The following is a 14,967-nucleotide window of genomic DNA, read 5'->3' as shown; positions in this document are numbered from 1 at the left end:
AGCTGCAGAGACGCCGGCGCCACCAAGAGGCAAGTTCAGTTCAGTTCAGTCGCTCAGTCGTGTCCGACTCTTTGCGACCCCATAGACTGCAGTACACCAGGCCTCCCTGTCCATCACCAACTCCCGGAGTTTACTCAAACTCATGTCCATCAAGTCGGTGATGCCATCCAACCATCTCGTTCTCTGTCATCCCCTTCTCCTCCTGCCTTCAGTCGTTCTCAGTATCAGGGTCTTCCAAGGAGTCAGTTCTTCGCATCAGGTGGCCAAAATATTGGAGTTTCAGCTTCAGCATCAGTCCTTCCAATGAACATCCAGGACTGATATGACCAAGAGGCAAAGCCTCAGACTTTCGGGCAGTGCTCACTCCCTTGCCCGAGTGCACCCCTGGAATTTGACAGCAGGTCTTCCTGCTCCCAGCACAGTGCCTCCGTCTCATTCCCTGGGTGTGTTTCTTCCCTCCTCTGGGTCTCTGTTTCTCCATCTTTGAAAATGATGGGAAAGATCCAGCAAGCCCGCTTCTGGGCATACATCCAAAGAAAATGAAAAACAGGATCTCCAAGAGACAGATATCTCCAACCCCATGTTCACTGCAGCCAAGATAGGGTAACAACCTAAGTGTAAACAACCTAAGTGCCTGATCTTACTTGTGTGGAATCTTAAAAAGTGGGACTCTTACAAGCAGGGATTGGAGCCGTGGTTACCAGGGGCTGGGGTGAGAGGGGGAATGGCAACACACTGGTTAGAGAGTAGAAAGCTTTGAGCACCCAAGATAAGTAAGTTATGGAGATCTAATGCACAGCGTGGTGACTATAGTTAACAGGACTTCGTAGTACATGTGCAATTTGCTGAATAGTTCTTAATTTTTCTTACCAGGAACATAAAAAAAATGGTAACTGTCTACTGAAAAAAAAAAAAAAGCACAACCTGAATGCTGTGAGTGAAGTTTGATCCAGGGTCTTGCAGAGAACAGTAGCCTTTTCAAAAATCCAATTTTTTTTTTGATTCGCTGATCTTCTCTGTTATTTTTCTATCCTCTGTCTCCACTCAAATCTTTATTATTTCTTTTCTCCTGTTGGCTGTAGGTTTAGTTTGCCTCTCTTTTTCTACTTCCTCCAGGTGTAAGTTAGGTTGTTGGTTTGAGATCTGTATGCTGCTGCTGCTGCTGCTAAGTCGCTTCAGTCGTGTCTGACTCTGTGCGACCCCATAGACGGCAGCCCACCAGGCCCCTCTGTGCCTGGGATTCTCCAGGCAAGAATAGTGGAGTGGGTTCCCATTTCCTTCTCCAATGCATGAAAGTGAAAAGTGAAAGTGAAGTCGCTCGGTTGTGTCCGACTCTTAGCGACCCCATGGACTGCAGCCTACCAGGCTCCGTCCAAGGGATTTTCCAGGCAAGAGTACTGGAGTGGGTGAGATCTGTATGCGTTCACAGCTATAAAATGGCCTCTTAACCCTGTTTCTGCTGCTTCCCATAAGTTTGGGTCTGTTGTGTTTTTAATTTTTTAAGGTGCTTTCTAATTTCCCTTGTGATTTCTTCTTTGATTCATAGGTTTTTTAAAATGCATTTTAAAAAATATTTCATTTCCTAGCTTTCCTTCTGTTATTGATTTCTCATTGCATTCCACTGTGTTCAGAGAACATACATCATTTGATTTCAATCAGTTTAAATTTTGGGGGATTTATTTTATGACCTCACCCAGGGTCTATCCTGGACAATACTGCATGTGCCATTTAGAAGATCATGTATTCTGTGTTGTGGGTGCTGTGCTGTGTGTAGCCAGCAGGCCGATGGGTTTATTTTTTAAAAACTATCTATCTTTATTTATTTATTTGGCTGCGGCAAAATAAATATTTATTGCTTAGTTGCAGCAAGTGGGATCTTCAGTCTTCATTGTGGCAGGTGGAGTCTTTCGTCTGGGTGAGCAAACTCTTAGTTGTGGCACGTGGGATATAGTTCCCTGACCAGGGATTGAACCTCAGTTCCCTGTATCGGGAGCATGGAGTCTTAGCCACTGGGCCACCAGGGAAGTTCCCCGATAATGTTAGAATGTGGTTCAAACCTCCATTTCTCGGGGGAATCTCCGATCTCGTTATTCTATCCATTAGTGAAAGTGAAGCACTAAAGTCATCAGCTGTCACACTGACAGTTTAATCATGTGTGACCTTTAATTTTCCAGTTCTTTTCGGAATCTGGGGGGACTCACGACTGCCTCCCAGCCCCAGGCACATCTCGGGCTCAGGAGCCACGGGAGTAGTTTCGGTTCTTTATTAGGCAAAGCAGCAGTGAATCTCAGCGCCTCCCTTAAGGAGGGGTCCTGGGGGCTGAGCGGCCAGGCCCTCGGGGTGGGCACCTCTACTTGAACTTCTGCAGCAAATCGCAGATCCTCTCCTTGACCACTGGGTCCAGCGTGGAGCAGTCCCATTCTGCCAACTTCACCAGCCGGTCGTGGGCCTCGCAGAAGAGGCTAGAGCCGATGGCCAGCTCCACCCTCATGCGCCACTCGGCCAGCTTGGCACTGTTGAGGAAGACGTTATGGTTGCCGGCTGTGGGCTGTGGACAGACGGAGAGGAAGGCATGGTCAGCCTGTGGACCAGCCCCAGATGGGCCCCGCCTACAGGCAGAAGACTCTCCCAGTTTGCCCCTGTGGCCAGTGAGCCTGCTGACCCCCGAGGCCTGGCCAGGGCTCACGGGTCATGTAACAGATGGAGGTGGGGGTGGAGAACCCCGAGTGGCTCTCTCGTTGCTGGTCTTGCTCCACGCTCCTGAGTCCCTCTCTGAGGGGCCCGTGACCCCTCAGAAGTGGGGTTCCCACTTCTCCAGTGTGAAACCTGCCGGGGGTCTTGCCTTCTTCCATGGAAATCCCTTGCCCCCAGACAGAGGTGGGAGGAATTCAGTTATTTCTCCCTGTGTTGAACCTCCCTCTGGGATCAAGCAGAGGAACTGCGATGAGAGACCCAGCCAGCATCCTAAGAAACATGAACCCAAGATGTCTGGGGTGCGTGTGGGGAAAGTTTAAGGGGTGTGGGGTGAAACTCAGGGGACCGCACCACCTGGGACAGGAAGACTGGGACTTTTCCTCTCCCTGTGCTGGCCTATGCTGCACGCTGACCAAGGACGAAAGTGGCCACTTTGCGCACTGGCCAGGGCCTCAACTCCATCTTGCACACCAGCTCGGTCAGAAGTGGCCACCCTCCCCTGCACGCTGAGGCTGCATGAATGTGCCCCACCCAGAAGTGTGCCCCCATGCAGAGCAGATGGCCCCTTAGGCCCGAAGCCAGGGGGCGGCCCTGTCCAGCTGCCCTGACTGGAGCTCTGGAAAAGAGGGGCACTTTGGTCAGAAGGACACTTTGGAAGCCTCTGGACTCTTCCTGGAGAGTCCTTTGGGGGGAGGAGGCACTGGGGTCACAGCTGACTGAGCAGGCTCACCCTCCAGCTCCCTTCCCCACGGAGGACTCTTCTTGAAGCACTAACGACCACGGTCCTCCCTGGTTCAAAACCTGGGCTTCCTGTGGTTCCCCCTGGGTCAAGGCCGGGCACCCAGGCGTGGCTCCCCCTTCCCCAGCCTCTCTGCAAATTATGGTCACAGGGGAGTCCCTCATCTGCTCCGTCCACCCACCACCCCACTGCAAACCTGCATCATCTCCACCAGGGCTACCAGGTCGGCCAGGGAGATGTTGTCCCCAGTGATGAACATCTTGTCCTGCAGAAACTTTTCCTCGAAGAGCTTCAGGTTGTTCTTCACCTCCGCCAGCATCTGCTCCGTCTTCTCAGCTGGGACCTCATCACCCGTGATCATTGGGATCAGCAGCTGCCCGGGATGGGGGAGGGGAGGGAGAGGAGGCCCCATCTGACCCTTCAGGCCTCTGGAGGCCCCGTCTGACCCTTGTCTGCTAAGAGAGGTGGTGGACAGTATCAAGGATGTAAAGTGGTATCGCCTCCGCTGGCAGTTCCAGTGGGTGGAAGTCGCCTGGGGCCCTTGTTCAGAAAGATGTGAGGGACTTCCCTGGTGCTCCAGCGGCTAAGACACTGAGCTCCCAACGAAGAGAGGGCCCAGATTCCATCCAGGGTCAAGGAACTAGATCCCACATGCCACAACTTAAGAGTTCCACAACTAAAGATCCCCACGCTGCCACAAAAATCGAAGATCTCGTGTGCTCCAACTAAGACCCAGCACAGCTCCAAAAGATTAATTAATAAAAGATATTTTTTTAAAAAAGGACTTGAGGTCCCAGCAGGAAAGAATCCTGTGATTTATTAGTGATGTCTGCCACAGGTGTAGGATAAGTAGGGGCACATGGACTGTTTATTTGTCATCTTCAAATATGACGGTCTTTATGGGCCCTTTCACTTTTTTTCCTCCCACTGCACAGCTCACAGCTTGCAGGATCTTAGTTCCCCAACCAGGGTGGGGATGCTTGCCTGAGCCCCAGCCGTGGGCCCCTCACCTTCATCCAGAGTATCTTATTCATGGGCAGCTGAATGGCCGTGTGCTGCCAGGCCATGAACTCGTCCACACGGGCGCGCATGTGCAGGTCTGGCGGGTACCAGTGCGAGGGGGCGCTGTACTTGCGGCACAGGTAGAAAAGGATGGCCACGCTGCGAAGAGGACGGTCAGGGCACTCCCCAGGCCTTGCTCACTCGCCACCCGGTGCAGCAGGGCCCAAAACACCGTCTCCAGCCACAGGCCGGCTCTAGGCCCCCAGCATTCCTCCTGGAGGAGGGTGAGCCCAGAGGCCCCGAAAGGCAGTCAGTTCACCCCCATCAGCAAGGGCCCTATGGGGAAAGGGGGTGTTGGTGGGTGGCCTCAGACAGGGCAGAGCACGTGGGGAAATCTTAGGAGGTCATTCCGAAACATTTGCAGGTGAAGGAGGGGGTGGCCAGGAGGCAGGGGAACTGAGAGAGGGTACGGGCGACGCACAGTGAGCCCAAGTGGACCACCGACGGCGCTGGGGGTGGGGACTGGGTTCATTCCGCCCCTGGTCGTCTGGCATTTGTTCTGCTTTGGTGGGTGTGCGAACTTCTCTGTAGTAAAAGAAAGCAAGCGATCAGCAGCAGGTGGGCCGAGTGGGACTCTCTCCTAGGAGGAGCGGAGACGCAGGGTTAGAGGGCCGGGAAGATGGTTACCTTTCAGACAAGATGAATTTCCCGTCTCTGAGGCTGGGCAGCTTCCTCAGGGGGTTGATCTCGATGTACTCCCTGCTGTGGTGTTGACCTGAGAGGGGCAGGAAGCTCTGAGGCTGCTGAGACCCCAGGGATGAGAGACCGGGGCCTCCCCGAGACAGAAACAACGCCTCTCGATGCATCTTCCCAAGAAGGGGACGCTGCACCCCAGAGGAGAATCACGCCCCCCACCCAGGTGAGGAGGCACATCAGGGAGCCTAACAGGGACCAGGCTGGCACGCTGCCACCCTCCCAGGCCAAACGGCCAGGGCAACCCTTTGGCTCCAGGAAGCTGGAGGCCTGCAGCCCTCACCCCCAACTCTGGGCCCAAAGCCACAGCCTGTGAATCAACAGAGGCCATGGGGGACTGGATCCCAGCCCCAGGCCTCCCGCCCCCTCCAGGCTCTGCAAGAGGAGATTCTCCCACCTCTGTAGTCGGGGCCATGACCTTCACCTGGGCCCCGAGGAGTCACCCTGGGCAGGTCTGAACACTTGGCCAGGGTCGGGGTGGGCAGACAGGTATGGATGGAGGTGAATGAGGAATATGAGCACTTGCTCCTGTGACCTCGGCCGCCATGATCGGCAGCTGCAGGGCAGCGGAGAAGGCAGGGGTGCTGGGTGGGAGCCCAGGGACCCCTCTTGCTCCCACTGCCCGCCCCCCGCCCGCGTTCATCACAGTGAGGAAGAATCCGCGGGGAATGGCAGAGGCGGGCCGGTCAGACACAGAGCGGACAACTGCTCCCACCAGGAAGCTTTTCTTCCCCTTGTGCACTTGGGTGGGGCATGGCGTGGCATGGTGGTGTGGCGTGGCATGGTGTGGGCATGGCGTGGTGTAGCGTGGGCGCATGGGTGGTGTGGGCATGTGTGGCGGGGCGGGGCGTGGGCACGTGGGGGGGCAGGTCTCCTCTGCCTCCGCTTCTGTGAACCCCGCGCCCGGCCCACCTGGGCAGCTGCAGGTGCCCACCTTTCAGCAGATCCACAAACTGGAAGTCGAAGGGGATGCCATTCTTCCTGGCGAAGATGTAGACAGCGCGGCAGGACGCAGACAGCAGGTCCAGGTAGAGTTCCAGGCCCATGCTGGGCCCCACTATGGCCGGCAGATGCCCAGCTGCACGCAGCCCACCGCAGCCTGTGCCCTGGCCCTGTGCTCACCCACCCAGGCCCGGCCCCCCACATTCTGGAACTTCTTGTTCTCTTGGTGTTGCCATGAGGACCGGAAGCCTGGAAATGTGCTCATGCGGGAAGGACTGTGAGGACACTGGCATTGGCCCTTCCACTCCCTGGGGGCACAAGTGTGTGTGCCCTGGCCAGTGTCGGAGAGGGGCTTCCATGCGGGAACTCCCGGGGCCAGGCCTTCACGGCAGAAAGTGACCAAAGGGGCGTTACAGGGTCCAGAGCGAGAACTAACCCAGGGCTGCTCCAGAAGCGGTGAGGGGCGGAGGGGGGTGGTTTCTAGCCTGAACTGTGGCTAGAAATGGGTGCAGAGAAAGAAACTGGAAACTGGGAGGTTGTCAGGGCATTGGGTGACACCACTGGGGACTTCAAGGGGTCACAGAGGAGCTCAGAAGCTCCCAGCCTGGAATGGGACCAGCCGTGCCCGAGAGCCAAGCACCTGGACTTGGCACCCGGCGGCAGAGGAGGGTCACGTGGGGGGGCCTGAGTGCTGCTGTCTCTGAGCTGCTCGATTTGGGGAGATTCCCAGACTGTTTAGAAATGGGGAGAGCCCACTGCCTAGAGCAGAGCAAGGCTAGAGATGACTGACGGGCACACAGCATGTTTACTGCGTCCTGCAAAGCGCAGGGGCAGGGCCGGCCCTCAGTGGAGCTGTTTCTTCACCTGCTGTGCCAGCTTCTGGGCCATCTGGGGGTCGTGCTGGGCTTCCTGGGCGCTGAAGCACACGCCTATGGGCCTCCTGGACGAGCTAGGGGCCCAGGGCAGCCTCCACACAGGCTCACCGCGTGGCAGGCCAGGGCCAGTCTTGGAAGAGGTCGCAGCTGAAGGCAGAGGGCTGGGAAGACAGGGCAGCTGGGGCCTGGGCTCAGCCCGTGCCCTGAGCGCCCCCCAGAGGGCAAGTGGGCAGGAGAACCTCACCTGCATCAGCTCCGTGAATGCCATCAGATCTGCCAGGGAGACCTGCCCAGAGGCCAGGAAGGGCCTGGTTGCCAGGAGCTCCTGATCGAGGTGCCCCAGAGTGGGCATCAGCTTCCCCAGCAGCTGCTCCACCTGCGCAGTGTCCATGGGCTGCCCGGAGAAGTGGGGCAGGAGACACTGAGCCAGGAAGAGAGGAGGTGGCTTATCTCGGGGCCCTGGAAGCCTCCCAGCTCTTCTCCACCCCTCCCTCGGCAGCCACTTATCAGTGAGGCCCTCTGGGGCTTTGTGTTCAGGATTCTGAGGTTTCATTCAGGCTCTGAAAAAAGCTATGCATTTCACTCCATCTCTGGCAAGTTGGATACTGAAAGGCCACAAAGATGCTGGCAATACTCTTAAATGAATGCATTGGTATTTCCGAGACTGGTGACTGGGTGGAGAGGGTTTAACCCATGCTATGGAGATGTCTAAAACTGCTAATAAGACAGAAGAATAATACACCAAGATAAAACCCAAAGGACACATAATAGTGACATTGCTGCTCCGTGTGACAAGGACATAATGAAACATCATAAATTAGTGATGTCTGCCTGGGGAAGAAGCCAGGACCCCCCTGGAGGGGTCAGTCACTCAGTCGTGTCCGACTCTTTGCGACCTCATGGACTGCAGCACGCCAGGCCTCCCTGTCCATCACCAAATCCAGGAGTTTACTCAAACTCATGTCCATTGAGTCGGTGATGCCATCCAACCGTCTCATTCCCTGTTGTCCCCTTCTCCTCCTGCCTTCAGTCTTTCCCAACATCAGGGTCTTTTCCAATGAGTTGGTTCTTCGCATGGGGTGGCCAAAATATTGGAGTTTCAGCTTCAGCATCAGTCCTTCCAATGAACACCCGGGACTGATCTCCTTTAGGATGGACTGGTTGGACCTCCTTGCAGTCCAAGGCACTCTCAAGAGTCTTCTCCAACACCACAGTTCAAAAGCATCAATTCTTTGGTGCTCAGCTTTCTTTATAGTCCACCTCTCACGTCGATCCATGACTACTGGAAAAACCACAACCTTAACTAGACGGACCTTTGTTGGCAAAGTAATGTTTCTCCTTATTAATATGCTGTCTAGGTTGGTCATAACTTTTCTTCCAAGGAGCAAGCGTCTTTTAAAATTTCACGGCTGCAGTCACCATTTACAGTGATTTTGGAGCCCCCAAAAATAGCGCCTGCCCAAGCCTGCAGGATACAGCAGGGAGGCTCACCTTGCACAGGTAGGGTGTTGGCGGCGGGCTGCTGGCTGGCCGAGTGCTGCCAGGCTAGGTATTCATCCACACGGGTGCAGGCCTGCAGTTCGGGCGGGTACCAGTGTGCCTCCGTCTGGTACTTGTGGCTCAGGTATAAAGGATGGCCACACTGCAGGCAGGGGGTGTCAGAGGTCTCCCCACCCACCTGGGGTGGGCGGCTCCATCTCTCACCAGCCCTTCAACTCCAGCCCCAGAGGAGGACCTCCCCAGGGCCCCTCCCCTCCGGGTGGCATCTTCCTCCACCACTCTACTCCATCCCTGCTCTCCAGGTTCTGTCCCTCCCCCAGCTTCCAGCCTCCTCCCTGCCGTGACGGCTTCCCCCCCGTGGCTCAGCCAGTCAAGAATCTGCCTGAAGTGTAGAAGATGCAGGAGATGCGAGTCAATCCCTGGGTTGGGAAGCTCCTCTATAGGAGGGCATGGCAACCCACTCCAGTATTCTTGCCTGCAGAATCCCATAGACAGAGGAGCCTGGTGAGCTACAGTCCATGGGGTCGCAAAGACTGGGACCAGCCTGAAGTGACTTAGCATGCTTAGCACACTCTGCCGTGACTCCAGCCTGCTCCCCGTCTCAGAGCCCAGCTCTCTGGATCAGGGGCCTTTCTCAGGCAGGTGAGCCAGACCAGCCGCACACGCCCCATTCCCTTCCCGGGCCAGTTATGCCTGGTGTTCAGGGTCTGCGGGAGGGGCTCAGGGGACCTCCACTCTTTTTTTTTTGGCCACAGAGGGGAGTAGCCTGTGGGATCTTACTTGACCGGGGATTGAACTCCAGCCCCCTACGGTGGAAGTGGGGAGTCTTAACCACTGGACCACCAGGGGAGTCCCCCACTCCTGATCGCCCTTGGGCTCCAGGCACTTGGCGCTCAGTCTCCATCCTCCGACAAGCCCTGGGAGGTGGTTACCTTATTCCCCTGTCTTACAGAAGAGAAGGCTGGGGCCCAAGGCTCGGGACCCGCCCGCGGGCAGAGAGTGAGGACGGGACTGGCATTCAGAGCACAGTGCAGCCCAGGGTTGCCCGGCCCCTCTGACTCTGAAAGGCCATGTGCGGACATCTGGGGAGGGGCTCCCCTTAAGCCTCAGTCTTCCCTGGCTGCCTCCAGGCTGTGCAGGCGTGCCAGGCCGGCACGCCCTCCTCTCTGAAGCTCCCAGATTTAGCCCCAAAGCAGTCCCCTGGTCCAAGTCCCTGCCCTCTGAGCTGGGCTAGCTCAAAAGAGGAAGGGGCTGCTGGAAAGATTTCCAGTTTTTTGTCTGCCTCCAAGCAATGATGAGCCCGTGCTCCCCCTGGGGGAGAGGGGAGCAGAGAGAGCGCAGAGGAGGCTCAGTGCAGGGCCTGGCCCCCAGGCCCCCCTCTGTGGAGCTCACCTGGCTCTGCTCACCCCATGGTGCCAGCTCCACAGGCCTCAGCTCGAAGCGGATGCCACTCTTCTTGGTGAAAATGTAGGTGGTGTGGCAGGGGGGCAAGGACAGGTCTAGAAAGAGCTCAGCATCCATCCCTGGGCCTCCCTCCTGCCTGCTCTCCACTCAGGTCTGATCCATGCTTCTCCCGAAGCCTACTCCCTCCACGACAGGCTGGGCAGCCAGCCAGGACACCACACCTCCTGGCCTCTGCCCGGTGAGGGGCTGGTCGCTGGCTTTTCTTTTTTTTTTTTTAAGATTTTTTGATGTGGACCATTTTTAAAGTCTTTACTGAATTTGTTACAACATTGCTTATGTCTTAGGTTTTAGTCTTTTGACCCAGAGACATGTGGGATCTTAGCTCCCAGATCAGGGGTCGAACCCGGAGGCATTGGGAGGCAAAGTCTTTACCACTGGCCCGCCCCCATCCCCTTCCCTGCCGTGGTCCGGCGGCTTCACCAGCTTCCAGACTCAGCCTGCCTCCAGCGAGACTCTTATCCTGGAGCACACAGCACAGGACCAGAAGGAATTTCCTCTTTCTCCTTTTCTCTTTCTTTCTCATGTGGGGAGCCCTGGAAGACAGCCTCCCCCCTTCCCCGGCCCTGCCCTGCCCCACAACACATATAGGAAAATAAGTCACTCCACTGAAAATAGAAATGTGGGCATTTCCCGCATTTGCTGGTCCAGTGGCTAAGACTCCGAACTTCCCCTGCAGGGGACATAAGTTTGGTCTCTGGTCAGGGAACTAAGATCCCATATACCCAAGGTGCAGCCAGAAAAAAAGAAGAAAATAGAAATGTATGTAAGGCAAACTGGAGAAACTTGAAACTTGAAACCGTGGTGTGCTTGCATCTGTGCTGTTTCTGATGCTTAGGGGCCACTCCCTAGACATTTGTGTTTGGACTCACTGTTGGTTTTAAGGAGCCCTTGACTATAGAACAGGGTGAAGGCTTCGTTGTCGGGAGCCGCCGGGATGCACCCAGTCCATGACAAGGTCATGGGACGAGAGAGGAACCTGCAAGGCTGCTCTTCCTCACATGGGGCTGCCCCGGGGGCCCAATATGTCCCCTCCGGAGCCGCCGGGACAAGAGAGGAATCTGCAAGGCAGCTCTTCCCTCGAGGTTGTCCCAGGGGCCTGATATGTCCCTGTCTTCCTTCTGTCTTACTGTTGTTGGGCTATTAGTTTTTGGAAATGATAATATATAGTAATAAGGCCTCGCTGGAAAAGTCCAAGCGTTTTTGGAAATGCTTATGATTGCTCTGGCTCAGGACACGACCACAAACATAAAGTCAGAAAAGAAAAGGCCACAGGTGTAGTTTGGCTGCTTGCTTAAAAGATTATAATGTTCTAGAATCGAAAAGAGTAGAGGTGTTTAGATTTAGAAGTAGATATACTGCTTTAGTTTACTTGCTCCTTGGTTGAAAGGGTTTTCACTATTGCTATTTCCTTGCTGCTATTTGTTCATTGTTTCCCTTTCTTTAAACAACATGGGATATTATGGGTATTTTTGTAAAATTAGAAAATGGGGTATATAGGATTTTAATAGAAGATTTATATTAACCAGCTTTACTGCCATTATCTTACTATTAATAGAGGTGTTTTGCTGCTTTAGAGGTAGTTTTTGCTGTTTAATAGTTAATCGTTGTAAATTGAGATTTTGTGGTTTCAGGTAAAGAAAAATATCAGGTTTTTCTCATGGTACTATTTTCAGAAATGTCAAACATGTTACTGTGACCCTTCCCATGTATTGTTTTATTGCCCAAAGAATTTACACTATACCTGAGATTTGTGGAACATTGTTTTTGTTAGAGTGAGAATGTTAGGCCATTGAGGCAAGAAGACCATGTATGGGGCATTTAAGTATAAACCCTGTAATTGGAAATGTTCTAGATGAATGCTTAGGGGAAAAACATTGGGGAAAAAAAATATTGACGGAAGCACAAACCAATATCTGATGTAATATGTGGTGACTTAAGGGGTAGGTAACATTCATTCTATAAAAACTGAGCTATCCTAAAAATAAAAAAAAGAAGCTACCTCTTCTACGCAACCGTGTGTGTGTGTGTGTGTGTGTGTGTGTGTCTTTTTCCTCGCCAATGCCACTCATCCCTTGGGTATTCCTGGTCCTGCCGGGGCTGGACCTCGGCACTTCGTGATGATTAAATACCGTGCAACGTGTCCTCTGGAGACCCTGCTAGGATTCAGCCACGGAATAAGAAGTTGTTCAGTCACTCAGTCATGTCTGACTCTTTGCGACCTCATGGACCACAGCACGCCAGGCTTCCTTGTCCTTCACCATCTCCACAAATGACAGGAAGAGGCCACAGGAGAGGAAATGAAAGAAAAGCCCCCAGGTTCACTCCTAAAAATGTAAACTGCCAGTAAAACCGGCCTGAAAATCTATCCGTAAGGAAAAAAACAAAAAGATGGAATAGAAAACTGGGCAAAAGACATGAACTTTTTTCACATAGCAATTTCATCTCCTGCTTTTAAGAAAAAGAAAAGTTAGTGTTTTTCTTGCAGTTGCTGTTTTTCAAGTGTCTGACTCAAAATAGTCACATGCCAGAGCATGCTTTGGGGTGTTCTGACCTTCTTCAATTATAAACACAAATCAAAGAGGAAACACCAGATTCCTGAGTGTGGAGGTTGTGGTGGAAGCGCCCTGAGGGCTCACTTAAGCCTGACCCACATGGGGGATGCACAAGTTATTTGTACCTTATTCTCTACAATAAATTAAAGCAGAGACATCACTTTGCCAACAAAGGTTCGTCTAGTCAAAACTACAGTTTTTCCAGCAGTCATGTATGGATATGAGAGTTGGACTATAAAGAAAGCTGAGTGCCGAAGAATTGAAAACTGTGATGTTGGAGAAGACTCGAGTCCCTTGAGCTGCAAGAAATCAGTCCATCCTAAAGATCAGTCCTGAATATTTATTGGAAGGACTGATGCTGAAGCTGAAGCTCCAACACTTTGGCCACCTGATGAGAAGAGCCGACTCATTGGAAAAGACCCTGAGACTGGGAAAGATTGAAGGCGGGAGGAGAAGGAGACGACAGAGGAAGAGATGGTTGGATGGCATCACCGACTCGATGGACATGAGTTTGAGTAAACTGCGGGAGCTGGTGACAGGGAGGCCTGGCCTGCAGGCCATGGGGTCGCAAAGAGATGCATACGCCTTAGCGACTGAACATATTAACAAGAAAGGTCATTGCAAAAACAAAAATGACGTCCAATAGTCCTTCTCCCTGGTGGCTCAGACGGTAAAGCGTCTGCCTACAATGCGGGAGACCCGGGTTCAATCCCTGGGTCGGGAAGATCTCCTGTAGAAGGAAAGGGCAACCCACTCCAGTATTCTTGCCTGGAAAATCCCATGGACGGAGGAGCCTGGTAGACTACAGTCCATGAGGTCGCAAAGAGTCGGACACGACTGAACGACTTCACTTTCAGTCCTCCTCGACGAGAGCCTCTTGTCGGCCCTTTAGCCGCATCTTATCAGACCTCACTTGCCTCCCGCGCACGTGCTGCCCGCGCAGGAACCACTAGGCCCCGGGCGCCTTTGGCTCAACCGCGCCCTGCCGCGCGGAGTACGCCGGGAGCTGCCAGCCTCGCCCCGCCCCTCAGAGCACCGCCCCGCGCGCGGAGCATGCCGGGAGTGGGCCGGCCCACCGCGTCGCGGGCTACTCGGCGCGCGGAACCTGCCGGGAGAAAGGGGTGTGGGTGGGTTGCCCTGGCAACGTGCGGCGGGGCGCGCGCTGAACCGTTGCGGTCCCGAGACCCAAGCGGCCGCTGAGCGCCGGGGTTTCGAGGGCGGCGGGTGGTTCCGTTACTGCACGGCGGCGGCCGAGCCTGGAAGGAGAGGGCAGGAAAAACCACACGGGAGCAGGGCGTAGAAGCGGAAGAGAGGGGTCGGGGCGGAGGGAGGGAGTGCAGCGTCTCAGGCCGCGTCGAGTGAGGGGAGGAAGGAGGAGGGCTCGGAAGGTGCAGGGAAACGGAGAAAAGGGAAGAAACAGCGGGGCGGGCCTGCCGGGGAAGGCAGGTTTCGTGGAGTCACATCACTGAGCAAACTGTAGGAGACCTGATTTCACGGCGTCATCATGCCCCAGCCAGACACGCCCCATCACCGAGCAAACCGTGGCAGACCCGTAGTCAGTGTTGGAAGGAGAATATATTTACTCACACGACGGAGGAGGGACAGAATGGTCAGGGAAAGGGGAGCGAGCAGGTCGGACACCTGAGCCTAGAGCCGCGTTGTAGAGCAGGGAGGGTCCTCATGGATTGCTTGCACGTTTAGGTGGAAGTCTGACCACACGGCCCTTTCTGGCGCCTAGAGATCTAAATCAACTTGACTCCCCTCTGTCTGTGAGAGACTTACCTTTGGGTTAAGGACGGGAGAGAGGAAGGGACAAGATGGCCAGTAAGAACTGGAAGGAAGGGATGCCAGTGGGAGGAAAGGGGAGAGAGCACCATGAAGTCCATCCTGGTGAGAAGTAGGCACTGGTTTTAAGAGAAATCCTTGTCCTGACACCCCGGTGCCATTTTGGGGCTTCTGAGTGAGGTGGACCAAGTTAAAAGACTAGGGGCTCTGGACAAGAAGCCTTTTGGTAATTCTTGTCAGTAGGAGACTTCACATGGGACCCCACCCACCCCATCTGTTGATGCTTTATTCATCCTCTGCCCGGGCACCTTGAGGTCCCAGCTCATCTCCCCGAGGGAGAACCTTGGTGGTTTTCTTCTGATACAACCTCACCTTCGGTGAACGGCTCCTGTGGGCGAAGGGGGAAAACACACGTTGCTGCTGATGACGCCAGGGAACATCACAGATTATTGAGTTCCCCAAAGTTTTCTGAGTCCGTCTTGTCACCTGTAAAACAACTGCAGCTCTCCCCTCTCCAGAGGTGGTTATATAGAGACCTAGTGAGACCCTGCAAGTGATTTTAGAGGCTGCGGGCCCTCTAATGGAAGGATGAGTTACTTGAAAGACCAGTCCATGTGGCTTGGGGAGCCACTAGGGGAAGGAAGGGGCTGGAGCCTGCTGC

At 54.4% G+C, this 14,967-nt stretch overlaps 2 protein-coding genes across 3 annotated transcripts; both read right to left on the bottom strand.

The window, feature by feature from the left end:
• Nucleotides 1-1,072: 1,072 nt before the first annotated feature.
• On the bottom strand, nt 1,073-13,496 carry LOC110146504 (glutathione S-transferase theta-4). Of its 2 annotated transcripts, XM_070475663.1 has the most exons (6): nt 7,250-13,496; nt 6,123-7,166; nt 5,123-5,210; nt 4,444-4,594; nt 3,630-3,806; nt 1,073-2,548 (listed from the first exon to the last, which is right to left on the bottom strand). In XM_070475663.1, exons 2-6 carry the CDS (start codon nt 6,232-6,234, stop codon nt 2,351-2,353), a joined length of 726 nt encoding a protein of 241 aa, XP_070331764.1. In that variant the 5' UTR covers nt 6,235-7,166; nt 7,250-13,496; the 3' UTR covers nt 1,073-2,350. The 2 variants fall into 2 exon arrangements, with proteins under 2 accessions (XP_070331764.1, XP_020763051.1); XM_020907392.2 differs by having other exon boundaries at nt 6,123-13,496.
• LOC139037677 (glutathione S-transferase theta-1-like) lies at nt 6,974-10,026 on the bottom strand. Its single transcript, XM_070474667.1, has 4 exons — nt 9,898-10,026; nt 8,504-8,647; nt 7,250-7,426; nt 6,974-7,135 (listed from the first exon to the last, which is right to left on the bottom strand). Exons 1-4 carry the CDS (start codon nt 10,024-10,026, stop codon nt 6,974-6,976), a joined length of 612 nt encoding a protein of 203 aa, XP_070330768.1.
• Nucleotides 13,497-14,967: the final 1,471 nt, after the last annotated feature.

The sequence above is a fragment of the Odocoileus virginianus genome, chromosome 12 (genome assembly GCF_023699985.2).
Source record: "Odocoileus virginianus isolate 20LAN1187 ecotype Illinois chromosome 12, Ovbor_1.2, whole genome shotgun sequence".
NCBI lineage: Eukaryota > Metazoa > Chordata > Mammalia > Artiodactyla > Cervidae > Odocoileus > Odocoileus virginianus.
This window is presented reverse-complemented; position numbering and strand designations above follow the sequence as displayed.